This window comes from Rattus norvegicus, chromosome 4 (assembly GCF_021556685.1).
Source record: "Rattus norvegicus strain SHRSP/BbbUtx chromosome 4, alternate assembly SHRSP_T2T, whole genome shotgun sequence".
Lineage (NCBI taxonomy): Eukaryota > Metazoa > Chordata > Mammalia > Rodentia > Muridae > Rattus > Rattus norvegicus.
The window spans coordinates 153,295,039-153,318,587 of record NC_141537.1 but is presented as its reverse complement, the minus strand read 5'-3'; the positions used below and the strand labels follow the sequence as shown (position 1 = coordinate 153,318,587).

General features: G+C 53.5%; 1 protein-coding gene across 3 annotated transcripts in view; it reads right to left on the bottom strand.

Annotated features, from left to right (window-relative positions):
- Positions 1-1,471: 1,471 nt before the first annotated feature.
- Rasgef1a (RasGEF domain family, member 1A) overlaps positions 1,472-23,549 on the bottom strand; it is an 81,307-nt gene continuing 59,229 nt past the window's right edge. Inside the window, exons 1-13 of one of the 3 annotated variants that reach the window (XM_087657637.1) lie at positions 15,341-15,895; positions 12,310-12,513; positions 10,443-10,565; positions 9,085-9,222; positions 8,142-8,363; positions 7,756-7,830; positions 7,295-7,387; positions 6,749-6,851; positions 6,592-6,671; positions 5,598-5,789; positions 4,674-4,797; positions 4,395-4,467; positions 1,474-3,185 (exon numbers count right to left, since the gene is read on the bottom strand). In XM_087657637.1, the coding sequence (XP_087513763.1) occupies positions 3,161-3,185; positions 4,395-4,467; positions 4,674-4,797; positions 5,598-5,789; positions 6,592-6,671; positions 6,749-6,851; positions 7,295-7,387; positions 7,756-7,830; positions 8,142-8,363; positions 9,085-9,222; positions 10,443-10,565; positions 12,310-12,507 (1,446 nt within the window). In that variant the 5' untranslated portion in view covers positions 12,508-12,513; positions 15,341-15,895 and the 3' untranslated portion in view covers positions 1,474-3,160. 3 annotated transcript variants of the gene reach the window in all.

Below are 23,549 nucleotides of genomic sequence, written 5' to 3'. Positions count from 1 at the left end.
TTGTTTTGTTTTGTTTTTGCCAATTTTTTTTTAATGGTTTACTTTGGATTTTAACTTGCCACAACTGAAATGTCACCTGCAAAGGAAGCCTTAGCTGAAGAATTGTCCTGTGGGAAGACATGATCCAAGTCTGGGGGCATCCTTCAGTGTCCGAAGAAAGACAGTTCCGGGTTTGCTCGCTGGCCTTCCCTCGCCCTGAGTTGGTTTGCCCTGTTGTTGCTTGTTAGGCTGGAACCCCTGCTTACCCCTGCACAAGCTGGGAAACCCACCCCCAACCCCTCCCAGACAGAGAAAACTTGCCCATCTGCTTGGAGAAAACCCCAGACTAATATGTCATCACTCCCAGTCTCTGCGTTTCCGGCAATCCACCCAAGAGTGCCCGCCCAGGGGCTCCGTGTTTTACCACAGTCCCAGCTCCTAGCTGGCACGTCATCACTCCTCGCCTAAGGTCTATAACATGCCCTTGCTGAGCCGGGATGCTTACCTGCTCCTGTGAGATCAGTGAACCAGATGGAGAGGTGCCTCCTAGCAAACTGGCATTTATCTGTTTTTAATCTGGTTGAATCTGGCTTATCTCTGCGTCACTGATGGAGAGAAAGAAACCTATTATTGCTCCTGACGGTCCCTTCACTGATATCAGTTCCAATATTTCCAGGCTTCTATCATTGACTGAGACTCTCCCGGAAGATTCTAGGTCTTATGTGCCAGACTGGGACTGCTGAGACAGCCAGATTCATGGACTTAACTACTAGCTTGTCAGCCTCCCCAGGGTGACAGCTACTGTGGCGTTACTCTGACTGATGAGGGTTAAATAATTACCAGGTTCACAGTCACTCAGTGTGAGAAAATCATTGTTACTATTGTAACATAAGCCAGTTAATAATATATGTAATTACATATAATATATCATATACATATGGATTCTGTTCCTGTAGACAATGCTGACTAATATGAATTGAACAAAACAGCATAGGACACGTCAGCGTGTCCAAGGTGCTAAGCAGGCTGCTGTGCAACTTAGACCAAAGTTGCTCTTGTTCCCATTGTTCATTCAGCAACAGAAAACAAACTAAGACAGAAATCAGTACCAAGAGTGGGGTCGCTGTGATGGACCTGACCATATGACTTTTGTGCCTTGGACTTTTTCGGGGAGAGAGGTAGAAGATTTTGGAGTTTTGGGACAGAGAGCCGTGGAGTACTTGAAACTTAATAAGCTATTGGGGGAACTTGAAATCAGCACCTATATAATGTAGATATGGAAAGGTGGCTTGTTGAGTTCTAGAGGGAAGCTTGAGCATCCCCTGGAGACTCTGTCAGGCCCCTTTGTGTGATATATCTGAATCTAGAGTCATTGGAAGTGAAACTTGCGCTTTACCAGGACAAGAGATTCTGACCAGCTGAAGCTGAGGGATTCCTGCAGTCCCTCCCACCTCCTCCCTAACTCCGGGCTCCTTAGCACACACAGGCAAGGGAGAAGAGCAACATGTTCTTTTATTGATGCAAGTACATCCAGTCACACCACAACTGACATCCTGCATATGGTACAGCTTTATATCAGAGATCAACTCCAAATACCAAAACATCGAATGGAGTGTGTATCAAACCGGGGCGGTAAAATAGCAATGTAGACACTTTCTCAAGAAGATACTGGAACCAGTGACCCCTGAAGCACACATGGACTGAAGGCTCTTAACACATGTACAGAAAATGCTCGAACATTATATTCCAAATATATATTCTCAAGCTTCCAGCCTTTCTCTCAAAGACACAAACAAATCGATATGTACCATCAATATACAATCTATACCGGCTAGAAGGTCTGAAAAGTGCAAACACACTGTGACAATACAGTGTAGCTACTCGGCTCCCCAAGGCTGAGAGTGACCACTTCGCCCACCTCCCGATGGCCTGGCCAGCCATCTCCAGGCTGTCTAACGAAGCTCTGGGAATGGGACCATCCATTCCACACTGGGCCTCTTGACTGGCAGCTCCCACCCAAGCCAAGCAAGTCAGTGTAGATATTCCAGCTGTCTGAGGGACAGAGCCATCCCACCCATGATCCGTAAGACCCAGGGTCCACGCCAGGAAGTCGACAGGAAAGATGAACCCCAATCCCCTGTTTGGATCAGAAGTGCACTGCTCTGTGTTGGGCAGTTTAATCCGGAAGTGCTCCGGGTGGTGGAGGCTGCCTGGCTGATAGAGTTTCAGATTACCCATGGGGGGAGGGGGGTTCCTACCAGAGGGAGGGGAGGCTGTGTGCCACACACCCATTTTTCTTTTCCTTCTCTTTGTGTACCCGCTTCAGACACAGCTTTGCCATCCTCGAGTCTGCTTTGTGCGTTCTCCCTTGCAGCGTCTCCGCGCCTGGAAGACTGACAGCACTACAATGCTCTCCCGAGATCGTCACAGCATTTTTTTTAAAACCTCTTCTAAAACACAATTGAAGAATGATTTGCCAAACATATTCTCACAGAAAATATGTTGTCAGGCGTCCCCTTGCCCCTCCCAACCCCATAAATCCCTGAAAAAGGAAAATGAAAATGTAAACTTTGGAAAGCCCTATGGAAAGGTTCCCTTCCAGAAGTGTGCACACGAGACAGCCTGGCCCCTCCAGCCCTTCCTGTGGGAACCTGGTGGCCCAGGCTGCTGAGGGTGGGCTCCTTGTGGCACAGGACAGAGTTGGCTTCAGTTCCAACAATGGAACAGGAAGACTGGACCCCCAGTACCCTCTAAGGCACTAACCCCAACATCAGAGACACTGGCTGGAGAGGCGTCCGAGCAGGCAGGGCTCACATTGGTTTTGGTTGGGTTATTTTAAATTTTCTTTATAGGATGTTAATCATCAAAAGTAGAAAATAAAAATCTACATTTCATTAGAATAAGGTGTTACCATGGTTACCATCTCCCATGATACTCTTTCCCGCCCCTCCCCAAAACAGGGCCCTGCCCCGTTTAAAATAAATAACAACAACAACAAAAAAAGAGAGGACTGTGTAAGCGCCGAAGGCTGATGCGTGAGATAATTACGGTTTTCTTGGTCATAAAAGTTATATACAAAATGGACCCCAGCCAGTGAGGCCTCGCCACTCTTATCCTATACCCATCACAACTTCAACGTGATTCTGTTTTATCCTTCATCTGGCATCCGCAGGCTGTGTCCTCAGGCTCTGTTTAGGAGAGTAGTCCTGCAGGTGGACAGAAGGGGCTGCCTCAGGCTCCTCTGAGCAGGCAGAGGGCAAGCCCATATCTCTGTGAGGAGAAAGCCCAGCCCAGCCCAGTCTTCAGCATCTTACCAAACCAGCCATTGGGAGGGCCAGATCTGTTTCTGCCACACCTACCCTCTCCCCCACCAGCTCAGGTGTACCTGGCCCACCCTACCCTCTCCCTCCCCAGCTCAGGTGTTCCTGGTCCACCCCACCCTCTCCCTCCCCAGCTCAGGTGTACCTGGCCCACCCCACCCTCTCCCTCCCCAGCTCAGGTGTACCTGGCCCACACCTACCCTCTCCCTCCCCAGCTCAGGTGTTCCTGGTCCACCCCACCCTCTCCCTCCCCAGCTCAGGTGTACCTGGCCCACCCCACCCTCTCCCTCCCCAGCTCAGGTGTACCTGGCCCACACCTACCCTCTCCCTCCCCAGCTCAGGTGTTCCTGGTCCACCCCACCCTCTCCCTCCCCAGCTCAGGTGTACCTGGCCCACCCCACCCTCTCCCTCCCCAGCTCAGGTGTACCTAGCCCACACCTACCCTCTCCCCCCTCAGCTCAGGTGTACCTGGCCCACCCCACCCTCTCCCTCCCCAGCTCAGGTGTACCTGGCCCACACCTACCTTCTCTCCCCCCCCAGCTCAGGTGTACCTGGTCCACCCCACCCTCTCCCTCCCCAGCTCAGGTGTACCTGGCCCACACCTACCCTCTCCCTCCCCAGCTCAGGTGTTCCTGGTCCACCCCACCCTCTCCCTCCCCAGCTCAGGTGTACCTGGCCCACCCCACCCTCTCCCTCCCCAGCTCAGGTGTACCTAGCCCACACCTACCCTCTCCCCCCTCAGCTCAGGTGTACCTGGTCCACCCCACCCTCTCCCTCCCCAGCTCAGGTGTACCTGGCCCACCCCACCCTCTCCGCCCCCCCCCCAGCTCAGGTGTACCTGGCCCACCCCACCCTCTCCCTCCCCAGCTCAGGTGTACCTGGCCCACCCTACCCTCTCCCCCCTCCCCAGCTCAGGTGTACCTGGCCCACCCCACCCTCTCCCTCCCCAGCTCAGGTGTTCCTGGCCCACCCCACCCTCTCCCTCCCCAGCTCAGGTGTACCTGGCCCACCCCACCCTCTCCCTCCCCAGCTCAGGTGTACCTGGCCCACCCCACCCTCTCCCTCCCCAGCTCAGGTGTTCCTGGCATGTCCTACCTGAGTGCCTTCCAGCTGTCCTTCTCCATGTGATTCTCAGGACCTTCACTTTCAAAGGAGGCGATGAAGAGAGCTGAGGAGGAGAGCCCCTGAGAGCCAGCACCCCCATAGGTGGGCTGCCCTTCCAGGGTCACAGGGGGTCCAGGACAAGAAGACCAGGAACTCTAACTAGGCCCTGACTGACTTCTCCGGCCACCTCAAAAGGTCAAGGAGCCTCGGTGGGCTTGGAATAATTGTGCTCCTGGGGAGATGACTGAGCTGTCAAAGACACACCCTTACCTTCCTCGCTGTAGATGGGCGCCGTGAGCAGGTAACTCTGAATCTTCTTGTCCTTCTCAAAGGGACACTCTACCCGTGTCCATGTCATGAACTCATGGATCTGTCTGGAGATTTCCCAAAATTTCTGAAAGGACAAAAACATCAACGGTATGTTCACCTGAACGAACAAACTTAAAGCATCTGAGCCAGAGGCACGGTTCCTGCAGCTGTCTGCTGCTTACGTTGTTAGGCCCAGAAGGAGGAAGACGAGCGTGCCGACCTGGCTGCCACTATGGCAGCTTGTAGAGCATCAGAGATGGCAGAAATTCCTGAGGCCACTCTGTCTTGCACCCCTGCACAGGCAATTAGGCTTATGACAGGGCCTGTGTCTCTCCTGCACAGGGGACCCAGAAGGCCCCTCTGTCATTCCAGCCTTAGGCACTCCCCAGCCACACCCAGCATGGGGAGCGACACCAGAAGAACAAGCCACAGGCTTCTTTACCAGGGCACTAGTATGAATGCACAGTATCCAACTTCAACGTTAATGTGCCTACGCTTCCCACGGTACATTTGCTCTGTTCTCCAGTTTCTCTGGAATCCTGCTCCAGTCCTTTCTTTACCTAAGCCCCTCTTCACCCCCAAGTCCCTAAGGATGGCTTCTCCTCTGCCTCCTTAGTGGAGTCAGCACTGGGACCCTGGATAAATGCAGACCCTGTGGTAACAAGCTCCGAGATCTGCTGTCCCCACCAGAAAGACAGGAGCTGCACCTTAGGACTGAGTGAACAGCGTCCCTTCCTAGTTCATCTGGCCCTGAAGGACCTTCTAGAGCTCAGAGGGGACTTGGACACTAACCCCCTGCTACAAAGCCACTGTCTGGTGGCCATAGCGCTACAGGAAAGCTCTGGCTGCCCCACCCACGCTGGCACCTCAAGGGGCTGGGCTCACTTTGAAGTTAATGTGCCCACTGGGCAGGTGGTTGGTGTGGATTTTGTGCAGAAAGTAGATGTCCTTAACGAAGAGGTTGAACACAGGTATGACAATCTTCTCGCGACTGCTGTTGGCTGTCTGGGACCTCTGCGTCGCCCCCTGCAGGGCTGTGCGGTAGTTGCAGAAGTTGCTGGAGGGGTCCATGTGGTGCTGCAGGCACAGGGAAGATGGAGTGAGGATTGCCCTGCGGACTGTGAGACAACAACGGAGAGGGCACAGTCCTAGGGGCCCAGCAGTCGGCAGGGGGAGGAAAGGCCCAAATCCCCCGCTAAGCCTCCAGGACTTGGAGACCTATAGAGGAGCGGTACAGCCCTGAGTGCCCTGCTGGGTCCTTGGTCCTTTAAAGCAGTGTTTCTCAACCTGTAGGTCGTGGGGGGTCAACTGACCCTTTTACAGGAGTTGCCTAAGACCATCAGAAAACACAGGTGTTTCCATTAAATTCATAACAGTAGCAAAATTACAGTAATGAAGAAGCAACGGAACCGTTTTATGGCTGGGGTCACCACAGTATGAGGAACTGTGTTAAAGGGTTGTAGCATCCGGAAGGTCGAGAAATGCTGCTCTAGAGCCTTCCTTTGCTCCACTTCTCAAACCAACACCACTCAGGCCTTGCCCGCTCCATGAGGCATAACTACCCCGTGTTTTCTAAACACAAAGTGCCTGAGACCAAATACATCTATGCAGAGCTTCAGATGACCTGTCTGCCAGCCCCTGGGGACATAGGTGACCTGGAATCGAGAGACAGTGACTGCTTGGTGGCCGGCATCACTTGGTTCAAGCTCTTGCTATCGCTTTAGGAGCTAAATCCAAAGCAACAGGGCCAAGGAGAGCTCAAGTGTCCAGCACCTATGAGGCCAGCCCCATTTGCATAACCGTGACAGGAAAGATCCCACCCCCTGCTGCCCAGGACCCTCTGGACAAAATAAGATGGGGGAGGGTCAGACACCAGTACCTCCAAGACATCAAACTTGGCTGTCTTGACTTTGGACCACGTTTTCTTCAGCCGTGCCACTGGACTGAGGTTCATGCCAGCTAGAGGGACATGGGCAGAGGTCAGGCCATGAGGGAATGGGTGACAGAAACAGCCCCACCTGTGCCTGAACACTCACATATGATGGCCATCATGGAGTTGAAGTTCCCAATGTTGAAACACTCTCGGGCCACATCAATGAAGAACTCCAGCATCCGGGTCCGGTGTTTCTTCTTTACTACCTGGAAACAGTGGGTCTGCCTCAGTATGGAACCGCCAGGGGGCCACTGGGCAAAGACTGCAGGGAGGGCATTGGACCTAACTGCCAAACGCCTGGGGGCTGCACTTTCTGGGGCTATAGGATGTGTGTCTGTCTGTCTGTCTGTCTGTCTGTCTGTCTGTCTGTCTGTATCCTAACACTGCTCCATCTTCATCCACTGCCTCATAGACTGAGAACAATGAAAGTCACTATAATTAGCTCAGTAGCTGTGGACACAAGGAGAGCACTCCAGAGATGGGGACTTGGATATCGTTGTCGTATCTATGAGTTGGCTGTCAGGAGCAGGCTGAGAGCCTGGTAGTGGACACCACGTGCATTTACTTGAGTTCTGTGAGGGAAGGAGTCAGCCTTGCAGAGATGGTCGGGGAAGCTGGCTTACCCAGGTCTGCTATGGCAGAAACTTACCCGGCACACCTCTGTAGCCACAAGCATGCTCAAGCAGTTGAACCAGTTGTCATAGGCTTCCAAACTGTAGGTCTTAGTCATGTCTCCTCGGCACTAGAGGGACAAAGTGTGTCACAGGGAGCCCTGGGGACCCTGCTTGGACAAGCCAGTTACCATGGTTAGCCAAGTCTCAAGGCCAAAGCTTGGCGTGGACCATGCCTACATGTTCCTCAGCCGTTCTGACAGACTAACTCATCGGTCCAAACTGGCTTCTCCCATGATGCACCGCTCTGTATAGTTATCGCTAAGCTCCATGCTAAGTCCCTGAAAGGCCACAGCCACACCTATTGGGTGGCATATCCAGTACTCAAAAGTGCATATCGCATACTAGGTAAGGCCCACACCCAGCCTATGTTAGGGTGCAAGTGCCGGGCTCAGCTAGGCCAGCTACCAGCCATGCCTCCCAGAGTGTCCACACGTACCCTGTGATTGTCCAAGGAGTCCATGTGGCTGATGATCTGCATCAGGTCCTCAGGGCGGATACTGTTGACCCGCTCCTTCAACAGGGGACAACAAGGAGAGAGGTCGGAGCTTCAAGGGAGTGTGACGGAGGCCCGTGCTACCCTCCCCCTTCCACTCACACAAGGACACATTCTTACAGACCCAGCGCCAGACAGAAGTACCCATTGCTCCGGTGGATAAATACACAACTGACTGCAACAGTCAAGGCAAGAGCTAGCAAGCCAGCTTCCCTTGCACGGCCCAGATTGACCAGCAGAGAGGCATCCTTGCAGCACCACTGCCTAAGCAATGGCAAGTGTGGCCCGACCCCACTCCATACAATGCCGGAGCATGCAGCAGCACTGACCAGTTCGATGTGAGTCAGCTGCTGGGCCAGCACCAGGGGGTCGCTACACACACCCAGGATGTCTTTCTGGGCGGCTGGTGGCTTGGCCTTAAGGACAGGCCCTTTGTCCACAACTGGTGACCGGAGCTTCTCCCGCAGCTCTTGGAGCTGACTTCGGGCAGCCAGGGACAGCAGCAAACTTTGTATCATTTGGGTAATGGCTTTCTTCACTGTGCCGTTCTCCTGTGAGGGTCAGGGCTGGCTGCATCAGGTGCTGGAGAAGATTGACAAGGCCACCACCGCCACCACACAAGAGCCCCATCTCAAGTCCAGAGCTATACCTGACCTTCAACTCCGACCCACCTATCCAGACCTAAGTACACCTTTAGGCCCAGAGCGGCTCCCTGGGACTGCAGAGAAGGAAGGGTATAGTGAACTGTCCTGCCAGGGGAGAGGGCAGAAGGAAGGGCTAGAACTTGGTTCATGGGTCTGGAAAGCAACTTTCCCAGAGGTTGTCAGGATAGTTGCTGAAAACACCCCAAGAAGGGTTTTCTCCCTGGGTGGGGTATCCTAGGCTCACTGGCCTCTCAAGAATCTCTCCCCAGGCATCCCTACCCAGCAAACAGGAGCTGCTAAGCACAGGGTTCTCCACCCTGGGGAGAGGCCATGCAGCTTCTCAGCTTCTGTTTCTGCCAAGGCCAAGACAAGTCTGGGAGCAGGGAAGAGCAGACAGATAGATCCTACAAAGGCATGGGGGTGCCACAGGCAGGGGCAGAGTCAGGACAATTGTTAGGATGACACAGATTCATCTTGCCCATTGCTGGCCTTGCTAAGCTATTGCCTGTGCATGCTACCCTCTTGGAAGTCCCAAGGAAAGGGACCATATATGAGGATATCCCTGTAGAAACTGTCCCCCAGTAAAAATACCCAAGCAGCCTGGCCAAGGACCAAGAGAGGACCTCACCTCGTCACACTGAGTGACGCGGTGTGCGATGGCCTTGAGCTCCGCCATGGCCTTCTCATCCTGGAAGTCGTAAGGGAAGGCCTCCGTCCACTCCTTCAACAGTTGCACAATCTTGGTAGAGAAGGACTTCAGCTTGGCCTGGTACAGTGGGGGATGTGCGAGACCCCCCAAGTCAGAGGAGACTATACAATGGCAACAGTAAGAGTTTGAGAGCTTGCCCCTTACTTTAGTGCCATGCCCTCCCCAGGCCCTGTGCTTGGCACACAGCCCCCGTGTGCACGTGAGATGCTGCTGTGGCTACACCAGAGTGTGTGGCCTGCATTTGCCTCTTACTTCCCTGAAGTGGACTTTTTCACTTAAATTCACTTTCAAAACCAAAACGCACTACCACCACGACAGAAAACAATTTTACTTGCAATGGTTAAACATGGCCCATTAAAAAGCATCCAGCCAAGAAGGATCACAGTAGATGCAAAACTGCTCTGCCCTTCTCTGCCAAAGGTGAGTTTGGCAGGTATTGGGAGGAGGTACAGCCCTGAGGAGGAAGCCAAACACAGGGCTACAGGGCTGGGTTCCGGGGTGGGGTATGCTGGGGAAGGCTATTTGTTCTGCTCAAAATGCCTGGGTAGCCTCTGCCCCAGAGAGGAAATCAGAGAAACTCAAGAGACTCAACTGTGCCCACACAGGCCAAAGCCCTCTGGCACCGCCATGACTACTTCCAGGCCTTAATTGGTTTAGCATTGTTGCCACTGCCCAAACCAAACTATAGTATCGGCTTCAAGATCCCTACTGCAGTGAGGGCCCACTCTCCTCAGACCCAACCTGCAGGGTCACGAGGCTTTGCCCGGCTCAGTCTAGCCTAGTCTAGCACCTGTCCTGGACACTGGGGCCAACGGATACTGACCCAGGATTCTGACCTCCAGGGCATCAGAGTAATGGTGGCTTCCTGCCCAAATGTCTCAATCCAGAAGGACCACTGGGACTACTGAACGTGCCTGTGTGAGTGGTTGCTATCCTGAAGGCACAGCCCCCACAAAGGTAGCAGTGACTAAGACCCCCTCTGGTACCTTTGCTGTATAACCTCATTTCAGGGAACCTGGCACTGATAGGAAGCCAGCTGTCTGTGGGCCCTCACCTCGGGAGGGTACAAGCCTGGCACCAGCTCTAAATCCCAGCGACTTAGTTCTAATGTTGCACCTTTAGGCCCGAGGGGCCACTCCTCAGGGGTGCTGCAGGGCAGAGCAGCTCTGCCTGTACCGGACCTCCAGGCTGACCCACTCGTACCCTGCCCACCTTCTCTATTCACCGCCCCTCTTCAACCTAGAAGACAAAGGACCATCACCCCTTCAGTGGCTTACCTTCTCGGGCCCAGCCTCTAGCTGTTGCCTCTGCTCCAGGCAGATCTGCCCTACTCGAGCCAGAAGGTCATGAGGGGGCATGAAGACCCGTGAACTCAGGAGAAACGTGAAGATGTATGTCCGCTGGAGGAAGGAGAGAGGGTGGATGGTGACCAGAGCATTCCCGTGGGTGTGCCTGGCTGTACTTGGCCCGGCTTCTCTGCCTACACGGCTTCCTTTATCTTGTACAACCTTGTTTCTTTCTATCACTAGGTCTGCACACTTAAGAGGCACAGCTCTGTTGGAATTCACCAGTACCCTCTGTCCTGCCCCAAAATGGGGGAGAGTGGCCCTCCAGGCCTGTTGCCAGGTTGCTTAGGTGACAACCTGTGATCAATGGTTCTCATGACTTGTGTCTTCCATGGATCTGTTCTTACAGGATCTTCATAGGTTCCTGCCCATGGGCAGGTGGCACTGCAGGTTGGAGTCCTCTAAGGGATTCTATCATGCTTGGACCTGGGTCTACCCCCATTTGGCTGATGTAAGCTGGGCAGCCTAGGTCCCTAGGCCCCTTCTCCAAAGCCACAGGACAGGAATTTACTTGCTCCAATCTGAGGCCAGCTGGGCTTAGTCAGCAGAGGGTGCACGCAGCCTGAAGCAGGACATGTTCGTGTCACAGGGGTGTGCAAGGCTATGGGAGGTAGCCCTCCCTGTGACACTAGGTGTTCCTCTGACCCTGCAAACTTCCCGTGACCTGTCCTGGGGTGAACAGTGTCAGTGCTCAGGCACCCCAGATGATTGTAATTGAAGAGCATATTAGGGTCACATCCTGGGCTCTTATCTCCACCCCACAAGAAGTAGAGATCTTCTGGTATGTTCTTACAGTATGCTCAGCAGTTGTACAAGGAGGGAAGATCAGAAACTCTGAAGACGACCCAATGCTCTGCTGGACACCCGCTCTACTTCTTGACCTGCTGCCCCACCCTGGGAACCTGTACGGGGTATCCCAGGGCACAACGTTCTGAGAACTAGCTGAGTAGTAGCAGGCTAGAATCCTCTGTGATAGCCCATCTGGGGCTCTTTCCATGCTTTGGTTCAAGATCACGGATTCATAGCAGTCGGGGCTAAGGGACTGTGGCCCTGCCATGGGTTTCTTCTGGACCTAGGCTTCCTCTGTCCCAGTCTCTCACCACCCATTCTGTACCACCAGAACTATAGTCAGCCCTAACTAGTCCTAGACAGGGCGTATAGAATGGATGGAGGGAAGGAAGGAAGGACAGGAAAGGCTTGTCCTCCTGGAGCCCAGGGAGGGCAAGGGTGCCTTCCTAGACAGAGAAGCCAAGTGCCTGAAGAGAGGCTGGAGAGATGGCTCAGAGCCATCAGAGGTGGAAGGAGAGCCAAACACGACAAGAGACTGCCTTCTCTGTTCCCAGAATGCCCGATGCCATCTTGAGGTAAGGAAGAAGGCTTTGGACACGCAGGGAACGGCTCCCGCATCCCCATGCCTCAGAGAAGGGGTGGCTCTTCTTCCCTGGGAATCCATGCTTCTCAGCTCAGGATGAGCTCTAGGAAGTAATCTGGGCTACCAGGTCACAGGACCCTGATGCTGGCCTTCCCTTCCTCCAGGGGCGGGACCTGTGTGTGCTTCCTAATTTTATCTAATGGGACAGGGGGAAGTTAGTTCAGCTTTTATGTGCACAGTAGAAGGTGCTGAAGGCCCAGCAGACATTTCTGGCCCTGCCACCCACCCATGCCTCCCCGCTCTGTCTAACTCTATAGCCCCATTTGGGCCTCCCTTTCCTCCCAGAAGCAGGCCTTCTTTGGAGCCCCGATTTCCCCTTCCTTTTACTTGCCACTGCTCCAGCTCCCTCAGGTCTTAGCCACTCACATCAGGATAATAGTCCACCGTCGGGACCAGGTGCTCCATCAAGGCCTCCAAGGACCCGGAAGTGAGGCGTCCATCTTGAAAAATGAGGTCCTTGGAGCCGCTGCTGGCCCCACCTCCTCTTTCCCCCATGCCAGGCTGCACCGGTCTGTTACAGTTGGGCCCAAGGGTGCCGGAGAAGACCACAGATGTCTGGGGCATAGCTTCCTGGGAAAGAAGAACGAGGGTGTAAGATATATCCCAGGTGGCAATATATCTATGTGCATGCAAGGCTGACTAGAAGCCCCAAGGAGTGGAGCTTGGGCAGCTTGGTGCTCCCCCCGATACTGCAGCTCTGATGAGAGTTTCTTTACCACCTGCTCCTTGCATGCTAGATCTCACTCCAGAGGCCCTCACTCAGTGTAGGTTCTCTGTACCCCAATCATAGGCCTCCTGGGATTGTACCCAGCAGGAGGCTAAACTCAAGAGCAAGTAGAGAGAGCCTGTGGTCAAGACAGCTGAAGTGACGGAGGGTAAATGATAGATACGTGTAACTGTTGATCACTAGCTACGCAACTCCTGAGGAGAGCCAAGGAACTCCCTTCAGGGCAGCAGAGGCCAGCTTCTGAGGCTGATGCATGGAGAGGTTAAGGGATTAGCAGGGGCAGTAATCTGAGGGCTGTGCTAATCTGTGTATGCTGTAGGGTTACTGTATAGTGCGCTGCTGCTGACGATGACAATGACGATGATGATGTAAGAGCTTGGAGTCTGCTCTAAGCAGAGGAGCTAAGAGATACAGCAAGAGAGGCGTTTGGAAGATGGTTATTTGGTTTTGATGGTTCACTGGGAAGGCTTGTCTGGCCAAGTAACAGCAGATGAGGGGGATGGAACTGACCTTGGATACTTTGAAGAACTGTCAAGCCTGCACCACGTACCAGCACAACACCAGAGTAACAGACAGGGTCTAGGGAACATTTGTAACTGGCATCTGGACAGTGAATTGGTGCTAAAGCAGGCAGGGCTGCATCCTGGGACTGCCTACTCTGGATGGCTGAGAGAGAAACCTGTGGTTTCCTTGTAATTCTTAGGAAAAAAAAAATCATTTGCTGTGAGTATGGGAACTCAAGAAAACTCCCAAAACAAGCAGAGAGGAGCCCATACCGTAATGTACCCCTTAAAGTTCAGGTAGTCAGCAGCCTCACAGCTGGGGTACCTCACACGAGTTAGGTACACAATATTTTCAGACACAGCCTGGCTCTGCTGCATCAGAAACACAGGCGCAAGCTCGATCCTTTGCCCCAGGAAGTTTGCCAGGGATCTCTACATCAAGCCTGCGAGCCCCTGACTTAAGAAAAAGCCTTCAGTTTTCAGACCACAAAACTGAGGCCATCTGAGGTAGACTTCGAGAAAAGAAATCCTAAGACTACCAAGAGCAGTCTGAGTGTTCATCTCCAGGAAGCCTCCCTGCCCTCTTCTTCAGCCAATCTACAAGGCCGGAAGAGGCTGTACATTGACTCTTGGGTCCTTCCACAAGCCCAGCACGGTACTTGGTGACCAACTTCACAGTCAGACAACACTGGTTGGTTGTGGTGGGCTCTTGTCACCCACAGTGGTCCTGCTGGCCTTCAAGTCTCACAGAGGCTAGGGTGGAACTCATGTTCACATGATTCTGAACATTCAAAAGGTGACTGACAGATATAAAAGCCTTGGCTAATAGCACCTCCACATCCCACACCACTGGGGTTTTGTCTCTACAGAGGCAGTAGGGCTCTGGAGAGGTGTTATTGAGGGTAAGGGCAAGGGCAGGACCTGCTCTAACTTCCCACTAACTCATATGGCCTCTGTCGAGCCCCTCGAGCAAGGCTGCCATATTCAGTCTGCTGGGAGAACCAAGGCCAGGTGGAGGCTGCATGGGTCTCAATATTCTGTGATTCTGCTGCTACACAGGGGACAGCGAGGTTTGCTACCTTCAAGGAGAGAGGCCTGCAGAACCAGTAGGAGTCCTTGGGGCAGGCACAGTTCCCCAAAGGCTACCCCACCGTGAGAATCTGAAGTCTGCAGGAATCACTTGGAGGGGACACAGGGCAAAAGCTAACACAGTGTTGTAAATGACAGTAAGTGGTAGCACCGAATCATCCCATCTATTCTGTACTGGCATTCTACTCTTCCCTGAAAGCTCACACAGAGGTCAAGTCACAGCCACCGGTCTCACGGACAAGGGGAGGCCAGGATGCAGAGAGAGAGAGCAGCAAAGGCAGGAGGAGAAAGGCTTGAGTTGGGAGCCTCAGGCTCTGGGAACCTCGGGGCAGTGGAAGTGTTGCTTCTGAAGTCTGCTAGGAAGCCAAAACTATAAAGTGTCAGTGCCAGGGCCCCATCACCTGCACCGCAGATGCCACTGATTGGTGTCACTTACATGTCACATGTGCACAGGGAGCCCACCCTGCATGGATTCTCTGTGAATAGTAAATGTGGTTGCTGGCACATAGTCTTGTTAAAATTCAAGATCTTGTTCCGGGCCTGGATCACCGAGAACCTGCCCCTGACCAAGACACAGGAGTGTCTCCCGTGCAGGCAAACAGAAGGCCAGGGAATCTGTACCCCAGCCTCCTGCACATCCCCAGCCTCCAATGTCTTGTGCCAGCTAAATGAGGTTCCCACCACTGTGGCTATACAAAGCAGAGATGTCTCAAAGCCACCTTACTCAGCTCTCAAACCATCTGGGGGCAAACTTGGCACTGGCATTTTCTGAAGTTGTCCAGGTGCAAAGGAGCATCAGGAAGTCCCCTGCAAGGCAGACCCAGACCCCCAGTGAGGCTGCAACCATTCCAGAGGACTCAGGAAGTCTCCCAGGCCAGCCAGAGGGACTAGGATAGACCTGGAGTGGGCTGCTTTCTGAGGCCCATCTTTGCCTCTGCCCTTAATCCAAAAGAAGTTATGCTGGGCCACACTGCAGTCCTTACATGCATGGGGAACAGGCTGTACCTATCTGGCTTTACAGCTCCTCCCCCCTTCCTCTCTATTCAAGCAAGAAAACAAGCGCCTTCTAATTACAGACCTAATCAACTCCGTAAAGCACCTTGCAGCCAGACGATCCAAGTGACTCACTGTCTCCTTGCTGACAGTCGCTAAAGCTTTTCGATTCCCACATCAAGCCGGATGACATGAGGGCAGGTCCAGGGATCCAGGCTGCAGGGCTACCAGAAGGGTCTCTCCTGGCCGGAGGGAAGGAACCAGTTTCGACACCTGGGTTTACCTAGCTCTGTGGAGCCACCACTGAGGAAGGTAACCTCCCAACATGGGCAGAGTTCTCCTGGCCTGAGGCTGGGTGAGCAGACCACACCCAGTGCCTTTGGAACTACAGAGACCTTCAGGGTCGGGGTGCTCATGGAGGGCTGCCTAGCAGAAGTGAGGAAAGAAGCCACTGACACGGATGAGCTGCAGGCTGGCCAACTGGCCAGAGACAAGACGGCCAAACGCGGCAGGTCTAGGAGCTTCCTGTCACTACCCCATTGCCTCTTCCCAGCTCCCCTGCCACTACCTCTGCACAGCCTTTTTTTCCCTCAAGGCTCGACCTCGGTGCCTGCTCAGAAGTCTCCTGCTCCTTCCTGGTCAAGAAGCAGCTTGTGGGGGCCTTGCCGCCAGACCCATGCGTGCTGCCCCCTCCTGGGCCCAACAAGGAAGGCACTGCCTTGGGATGTTGTCTCAGTCAGGTCTACACCCCACCTCTGACCATCCAGCCCCCATTTCCCTAAGCTTTCTCCTGTCACTGCAGGTCCTAGACCCAGGACATGGGAGAGAGAGCTTGTCCTGTGGATTCAAGAATATGTTCTCCGGGGGCTGGGGATTTAGCTCAGTGGTAGAGCGCTTACCTAGGAAGCGCAAGGCCCTGGGTTCGGTCCCCAGCTCCGAAAAAAAGAACCAAAAAAAAAAAAAAAAAAAAAAAAAAAAAAAGAATATGTTCTCCGTCTCCACATCTGTGATAAAACCTCTGGGCCCTGTCACCTCTAGCCTCTCCATGCCTGTTCCCTCAGACCTAACCAGGCAGATTTCTTTTTTTTTTTTTTTTTTTTTTTGGTTCTTTTTTTCGGAGCTGGGGACCGAACCCAGGGCCTTGCGCTTCCTAGGCAAGCGCTCTACCACTGAGCTAAATCCCCAACCCCCCCAGGCAGATTTCTTATCCCTCCTCCCTGTAGGGTCATGTGGGGCTAAGTCAGAAGATGAAAAGGAGAATGTGTGTGTTCCCAGGGCAGTACCAGATATGGCCACGTCACCTGCGATGTGCCCTGACCCTTGGTTCACTGGTTCTTCCTGATTCTGACCATGGCCTCTGACCTAAGGCCGCAGAGCCATCTGTACACACTGAAGCTCTTGCTGAGGCAGGGGAGTGGCAGACCCATTCTGCCACGTGCATACCAGAGTCTGGGGTGGCTACAGGTGAGGCCAAGGAATGTCTAAGCCTCTTATGCAGATTTCCATCGTGGGACCCAGAGACCAGTAAGGAAGCTCTACCCCTCACTCCAGTTAGTCACCGAGCTCTGCCAAAGACACCCTGTGGTGTGCAAACATTCTCCCAACTCTGCACTCCCCCTGCTGCTTCCCCCCCCCCCCCGGGGACCACACTCCCCAATGGAGCGCTCAAACACAGCTCTGGGGATCTGGGCCTGGAAGAGAGCAGTCCTTGTTCCTCTCCCGTGCCCTTCCAGCATCCGGAACGTGCTCACGTGGATGGCTCCGAAGTGTAAGTGTAAGGGTGAGGAACTGCACACCTAGCACACCTAGCACACCTAGCAGAGAGCCAGCTTCCCTCCAGCTGTTGATGGGAGTAATCATTGCGTCTTTGTAAACCTCGGGACCCCCGCACCCGCAGACTGCAGCACGGCCAGCTGACCGCGGGAAGTGTAGTAGTGGGGTACATAAAGGATGGCTTCAAGCTCAGAACAAGCCCAGTGAGATGTGAGCCGGGCAGGCTGCAGTACGGGGAAGGAATAATGACCCCGGAGATGCTTCTGGCAGCTGTGTGCCAGAGCACAGCACAACCCCAGTGGCAGGCAGCCAGGGCAGAGAGACTCTGGACCTGACAGAGCTGAGAGAGTAAGAGCATTAGCAGTTTGTCTACAGCTGCAGGATACCCTGCGAAAGGACAAGGCGGTCAACAAGATTTGGCAACAGATCGTGAAGAAGGTCCCCTCTTCCAATCCCGGCAGAGATTTTAGTGCTCTTCTAGGCTCCAAGCAGCACAGACCTAGCTGGCTGTGATAAAATACCAAGCAACAGGGCTGAAATGAGAACAGGCTTGCTTTAACTCGCGGTCTTGGTGGGAAGGCTTAGAAGCAGGGGCTTGAGGCAACAGGTCACACTGTGTCCACAGTGGAGAAGCTGTGTTTGGAGACTACTGCCCTCTACTTATAAACTCTAGATGGGCTAAGCGACTCTGCCCCCTGGGGGGAGTGCTGGAACTGAGATTGGCTGCTGCAATGGAGACCCAAGGGTCCAGACCAGGGGTACCGCCTTACCTCACTACATGCTGTGTGGGGCTTCTTCACATCCACTCTTGGATGTGAACGGCCTGGGCCATTCTGCTGTCCTTTCTTTCCCTCTCTTGTGTGCTTTTCCTGCTTCCTCTACTAAGGATACCCATGGAGGACAAGAGCTAGGTAGAGTGGGGAAGCCTGGGTGTGGTTTGGCCTCCAGAGGTCTCATTAAAGACTTAGCCCCTGGCTGCTAACAATCAGCCTAGTGGGACCCAGGGGAAGCAGAGTTGCTGACTTCAGGACAGAGTCAAGTCACTGCAGGCTGCTCCCCTCACTCCTGTCCCGGAGTCTGCACCCCACCCTGTGACTGTATGCATGCTTTGGGGATATTCTCAGGAAACACGCCCTTATTTTTATCCCGTCAGTCTTTAACTTGATACCTCAGAGGCTCTAGACAGCAAGTTTGGGAATGGGGTAAGCAGAGTGAAGCTCTAAATGATTAGCTGGGACCAGAGCATTTTCCTTCAGGAGATGGGAACAGCAGGGGGTATAGAGAGGGGCAGTGCAGCCTGTTCCAAAGGACAGCTCTGGATCCTGGAACTTCTGAAACCCAGCTGCCTGCTTCTAACACCGACTTTCTCTAGCAGGTTCCTTCCCAAGAAGAGGTAAGGGTCAGCAGTCTTCCCAGTACACCTCACCCCAAGTATCTTTTTTTTTCTTTTTTTTTCGGAGCTGGGGACCGAACCCAGGGCCTTGCGCTCCCTAGGCAAGTGCTCTACCGCTGAGCTAAATCCCCAACCCCCCAAGTATCTTTTATAAAGTGCAACTCTCCATCCCAGAGACACTAGGGGGAGAACTGTGGATGTCCCAGAGGGCTGCCCTTAAACACAGCCAACCCCATCCCAGCAGAGTAGGGCAATGGCCTAAGAAGGAACCAGTTTTACCTAGAGCTGGTAAGCAAGAGTCGGGCATCCTCTCTACAACTCTGAAGGAAAGAACTGCCACAGGGGGGATCGCCAAGGGCATTCGGAATTCCAGGGCCCTTCCCAGATTCGAGTCTGTGGTTCTAGAAATTTCTAAGAAATGTCGAAGTAGCTCTCAGCCAACCTGGTTGAATTTTTAAATCCTATTACTAGAAATCAGAGGAAGCCATGGGCTGGGCGTCAAAGTAACTGGACTCACATAAAACGGACTCTCCTATAGCACAGAAGGATGCTCCTTTCTCAGATAAGGACAGCAAGCCCTGGCCCTCGGGACCTGCATCCAACTGCTCAGGCTGGCAGTGATGTGCGGGTAAGCCTGGGCTCGCCTTCCCCCACAACCCCTCACCATCTCCTCAGGAGCACGAAGGAAGGCTGTGAGGGAGAGAGGAGGGCCGACCCTCCGCCCAGATGGACAGGTGGATGAAGGTAGTGTTCCTTCAGTGTTCTGCACATGGTTTCAGGGGCTCTGAGGCTCCCAGAGGGTTGTCCTTAAGGCCCCAGGCAAAGCAACCAGGATTTCTGAAAAACTAGGACAAAAATGGCCCTGAGGGTGTACTTTGCATAAATACCCAGGGTGCTGCCAGAAGGTGGAGGGGGCCATCAGCCGGCTCCCCTCACCCCCTCCCCGCCTCCGCCAGCTTGGGGAGGGGTCTGCTTTCTGAGGCAGCACCAGGCTTCTATTTTTTAACTCAACAAAAACTGAGGCTATTTTTAGCTCGGCAAGCTGCAGGACATCACAATTAGCAACTGAAAATTACACATCCTGCCTGTCTCTCCACTGCTGGCTGGGCGGGGGTGATCCAGGATGGAGCTGGGACCCAGCCCTGTGCCCCTACCCTCAAGGGCACAAAACCAAAAGGGCAGATCAGAGGTCGCAGTCAGGGCTGTGCTGGCTGCTTGGACTCAGGTGGAGGGCACATGAGCCCAACTCTGCCAGGGACCCTACAAAATGGCTTCTAATCACTCTTTCCAGAAAACATTAGCACTGAGCTGGGGCAAGGAGAGAGATGCCAGGGCGTTCACTCCTTGTTCATTAATGGATGCCCCCTAAGTACACAGCCAGCTTCCTGGAGCCGGTACAAACCCTTCAGTAAGGCTTCAGTGGGCCAGAGAATTTACCTCAGAGGCTTTGGGCCTCTCTGTCACATCTCCAGAAGGTTGCCATCAGATCACTGGCAGGGCCACCACACTCTCGAATACAGCAGTTCTAAATTGTAACTAGGAATCGGAGCGGGCACTGGGAAGGTGCAATTAGAAGACTTGGTGTGTTAGGTGAGTCAGGGCACACCTCTCCACAGGCTCAGCCACTCAGCCTTGAAAGGAGAGGCCCGAGAGCCAAGCATCTCCTGGTTTGGAAACTACTAGGCCCTCACTTGGGACCAACAGGGGACACAAATGAACTTCACACCTCTCCAGCCAAAGTCCCCTCAGGACAGGCACTTCCACATCACCTCACTGTACCCTTTTGTCACTACTACTCCCTCAGGATCTGGAGTATCATTTGTACTGAGGGCCAGTCAGGAATCTGCTGAGGAAAAACAAGGCTTCCATGCAGTTAACAGGCTCTCTTCTGCCCTATGCTAACAAAAACTTTAGCATCAATCCCCCTGCCCTTCTATCTGCAGTTCTCATTTCCCATATCCACTTGAAGCAGGAGATACTTGGGGAGCCCATGGCCCAGTCCCCCCCCCCCGGGGGTTTGGCCCATGACCTGAGCTACAGGTAAGCTACTGTCTGAGAGTCAGCACAGGCTCTATCCAGACTCCCTCAAACCCAGGTCCTCTACACGATCAGATAAATGGCCTTCCAGGCTAAGCGGAGACATCTCTCGAGCTCCTCCCTTGAGCTCCTGTTGTGATCCCATCCTCTGGATCCACACACAGCCGGTAGGCAAGGTCCAGCCACAAGCATAGCCTAGGCCTGAGCTGGCCAGAAAGCAACTACATCATTCTGTTGAGATGAAGCACCTCTCCCCGTAACACATGACAGCAAAGTGAAGCTTCAAGGCTCGAGGCTTGGGATGCACCTGGCTGCTTTGACAAGGGCAGGACAGAGACTGGGAGCTGGTACTGGCCTTTCCCCGGCCAGGCCTCTGGGCCCCCTGTTAACACCTTGTAAGGCAGCCAGTTGGCCCATGGCACAGAGGGAAAGACAGAGGCTGCCTCTGACTCCTGGCAGATGGATTCCTTTGGCCTGCTATTCAGTCCTATCTCAGGCATGGAGGCTCAGAGCGGCTGTGGCCCAGGGTGACCACTTGCCTCCTGTCTTTTTATTAGGGGTGTAGAAATAGCAAGCTTCCTTCTGCTCAGAGGCCACTCTAGTTGTCACCCTCCTGTGCTTTCTACAGCAAGCAAGTTCTTGGGAGTACTGGCCCCTAATCCAGTGGCTGAGCTATGGGAACACCAAGCCCAGTGGCCATGAGATAGCTGGAGGTCAATGGGTCACACATTAACTCCCACATAAGGTTAACCTCAAGAAGCCATAGTTACAATGCCATAAAGGAAGGCCACATTTGGGGCTGGTAAGATGGCTCCTACGTAAAGGCACTTGTACCAAGACCAAAGGTCTACCTGAGTTTGAGCACCAGAACCCACATGGTGGAAATAGAGGACCCTTGCTGTTATCTGTGATCCATGCTGTGGCACGTGTCACACATACACACACACACAGACACTCACACATTCACACACACATGCACACATACACCACATACACACACACCACATAGACACACACAAACACCACACCACACACACACAAACACAAACACCACACCACGCACACGCACACCACATACACACACAACCCACACATACCACACACACACACATATGCACACACACATACACACACATGTACGCACACACACAAACACCACACCACATACACACACACCACATACACACACACACACACACACACACACACACACACACACACACACACACGTATCTTCTCTTAAAGAAGGATCGAGTTTGCCTTGCTCTTAGAATGGGCCAGGGCCTGGCATAGGGTAGCGGGCTGGGATCCCACAAGGAGGCGGCTGCCATGGGAACCAGAGAGCCAGCCACAGCACCTCCTCTGGTACTTCTCCACAAAGGCAGGGCCTGAGCACAACACGGATAATTGAAGCTTTGTTGCAGGCGCATGGCTCGTGTTTTCCTTCTGAAATCCTCTCTATTACCATATTTACTATGAATTAACGGAGGAATGCTGCCATCTCCACACTCCTAGCTACAGATCCTGCTACGTCTGAGCATTCCCCACCCTCTTCCCTCCCTCACTGCTCCTTCTTGTCCAGCAGCTTCTTCTGGTGGCTGCTCGGGGGACAGTATGTCATTGTCCACCAATAACTACCCCATTCTCAAAGTCCGAGAGCCGTGGGCTGGGAGCAGGTAGGATTTCAGAGAATCCCTGGCCTTTCCCAGCAGCGGGGTAGCTGCAAGCTTGCCTCCCACCAACCCGGGGCTTGGAAAGTTGCAGCTCTTGGCCTATGCTGTCATCTCCTCTGATGCTGACTCTGTAGGAATTAACCGCCTCCCTTGCGTGCAGTTTGGCTTCTGGATCTCGTATTTCTGGAGCCCAGCTGGCCACAGACATGGACAACAGGCAAATAGGGAATCTTAGCAAACGGCCATCCTCTTCCTAGGAGTTTTCCAGGGAGCTATGGAGGAGGGAGGAGAAGTGCCGTGGGAAGCCACCCTCGTGGGGTCCTCTTTCCCAAACAGTGTCCCCGAAGAACACTGGAATAGGAGGCTCTGTTGCCAGTCAGAGCCTAGTGCTGCAGCCAGGACTCTTGCCCGGATCCAACAGGAAGAGACCTGAGCACACTACTGACAGCTTGGCCCCAGCCATAGCCCTGCGCAAGGCTCATGGCATGACAGAGGCAACAAGCTGGTGGGGTCAGAGGCGAGGGCCCTAAGGAGGGTAGACCAGAAGGATGGATGGGAGGGAGGAGGAAGGCAGGCACTTCTCAGAGCTGTCAGCCACCCTCCATGGCTGCCTGTGGATGCTGAATTTAGACAAGGAACGGGGGTCCTTTTAATTTAAATGACACTTAATTAGACCGAGCAAAGATTTTTTTTCTTCTTTGTGTTTAAAAACAAATCATTCCACTTGCTTGGATTTTCATCTTGGCAGATGTCCAGAGACACATCCCTGAGACCCATATGGCTTGGAACAGGGAGCCTTCTGTGAGTCAGTGAGTGGGAAGGGTGGTGGAGGGGTGCCCACCTCTCTGCTGGGCCCTTGTCCAGTGGCTGCAGACTCGGAGGCAGGACAGGACACACGGCCAAGTCTCCCCATGCTGCATACAGGGCAGCATTCCTGTGTGCCCAGGCCCTGGAGGTTCATCCAGGGCCAGTGACATGGCCACCCCTGTCCTTCCCTAGGGCAACTCACGTTCCTACATCTTGTCTTCCAGGAAAAACTACAAATGTCCAAGGGACTGAAGCCATCATCCCAGGACTTACAGCCGATAGGTGATTCTCAGGGTGTTTAAGACCTTTGAGTGGAGACACCATCCTCAGGGATCCCTCACATAGCCAACAGTAGAGGACTCTTGGGAAGGTTGGGGCAGCCTGGGGTGAAAGCTGAAGAGAGTAGCTAGATCTTGAGAGACCAAACCAGGTGGAGGAGGGTAGCCCTCACAAAAGTTCTGAATAAAACAAAATTATGGCAGTGGAAACAGGGGAAGGACTTGCCGGGAGGTAAATAGATTTAGTGGAGGCAGAAGAACTCCTTAAATTCAAGAGCTGCCTCTTAGAAACACAACTAAAAAGTTAACATCTTGCAATGGGGCACAGCGGTT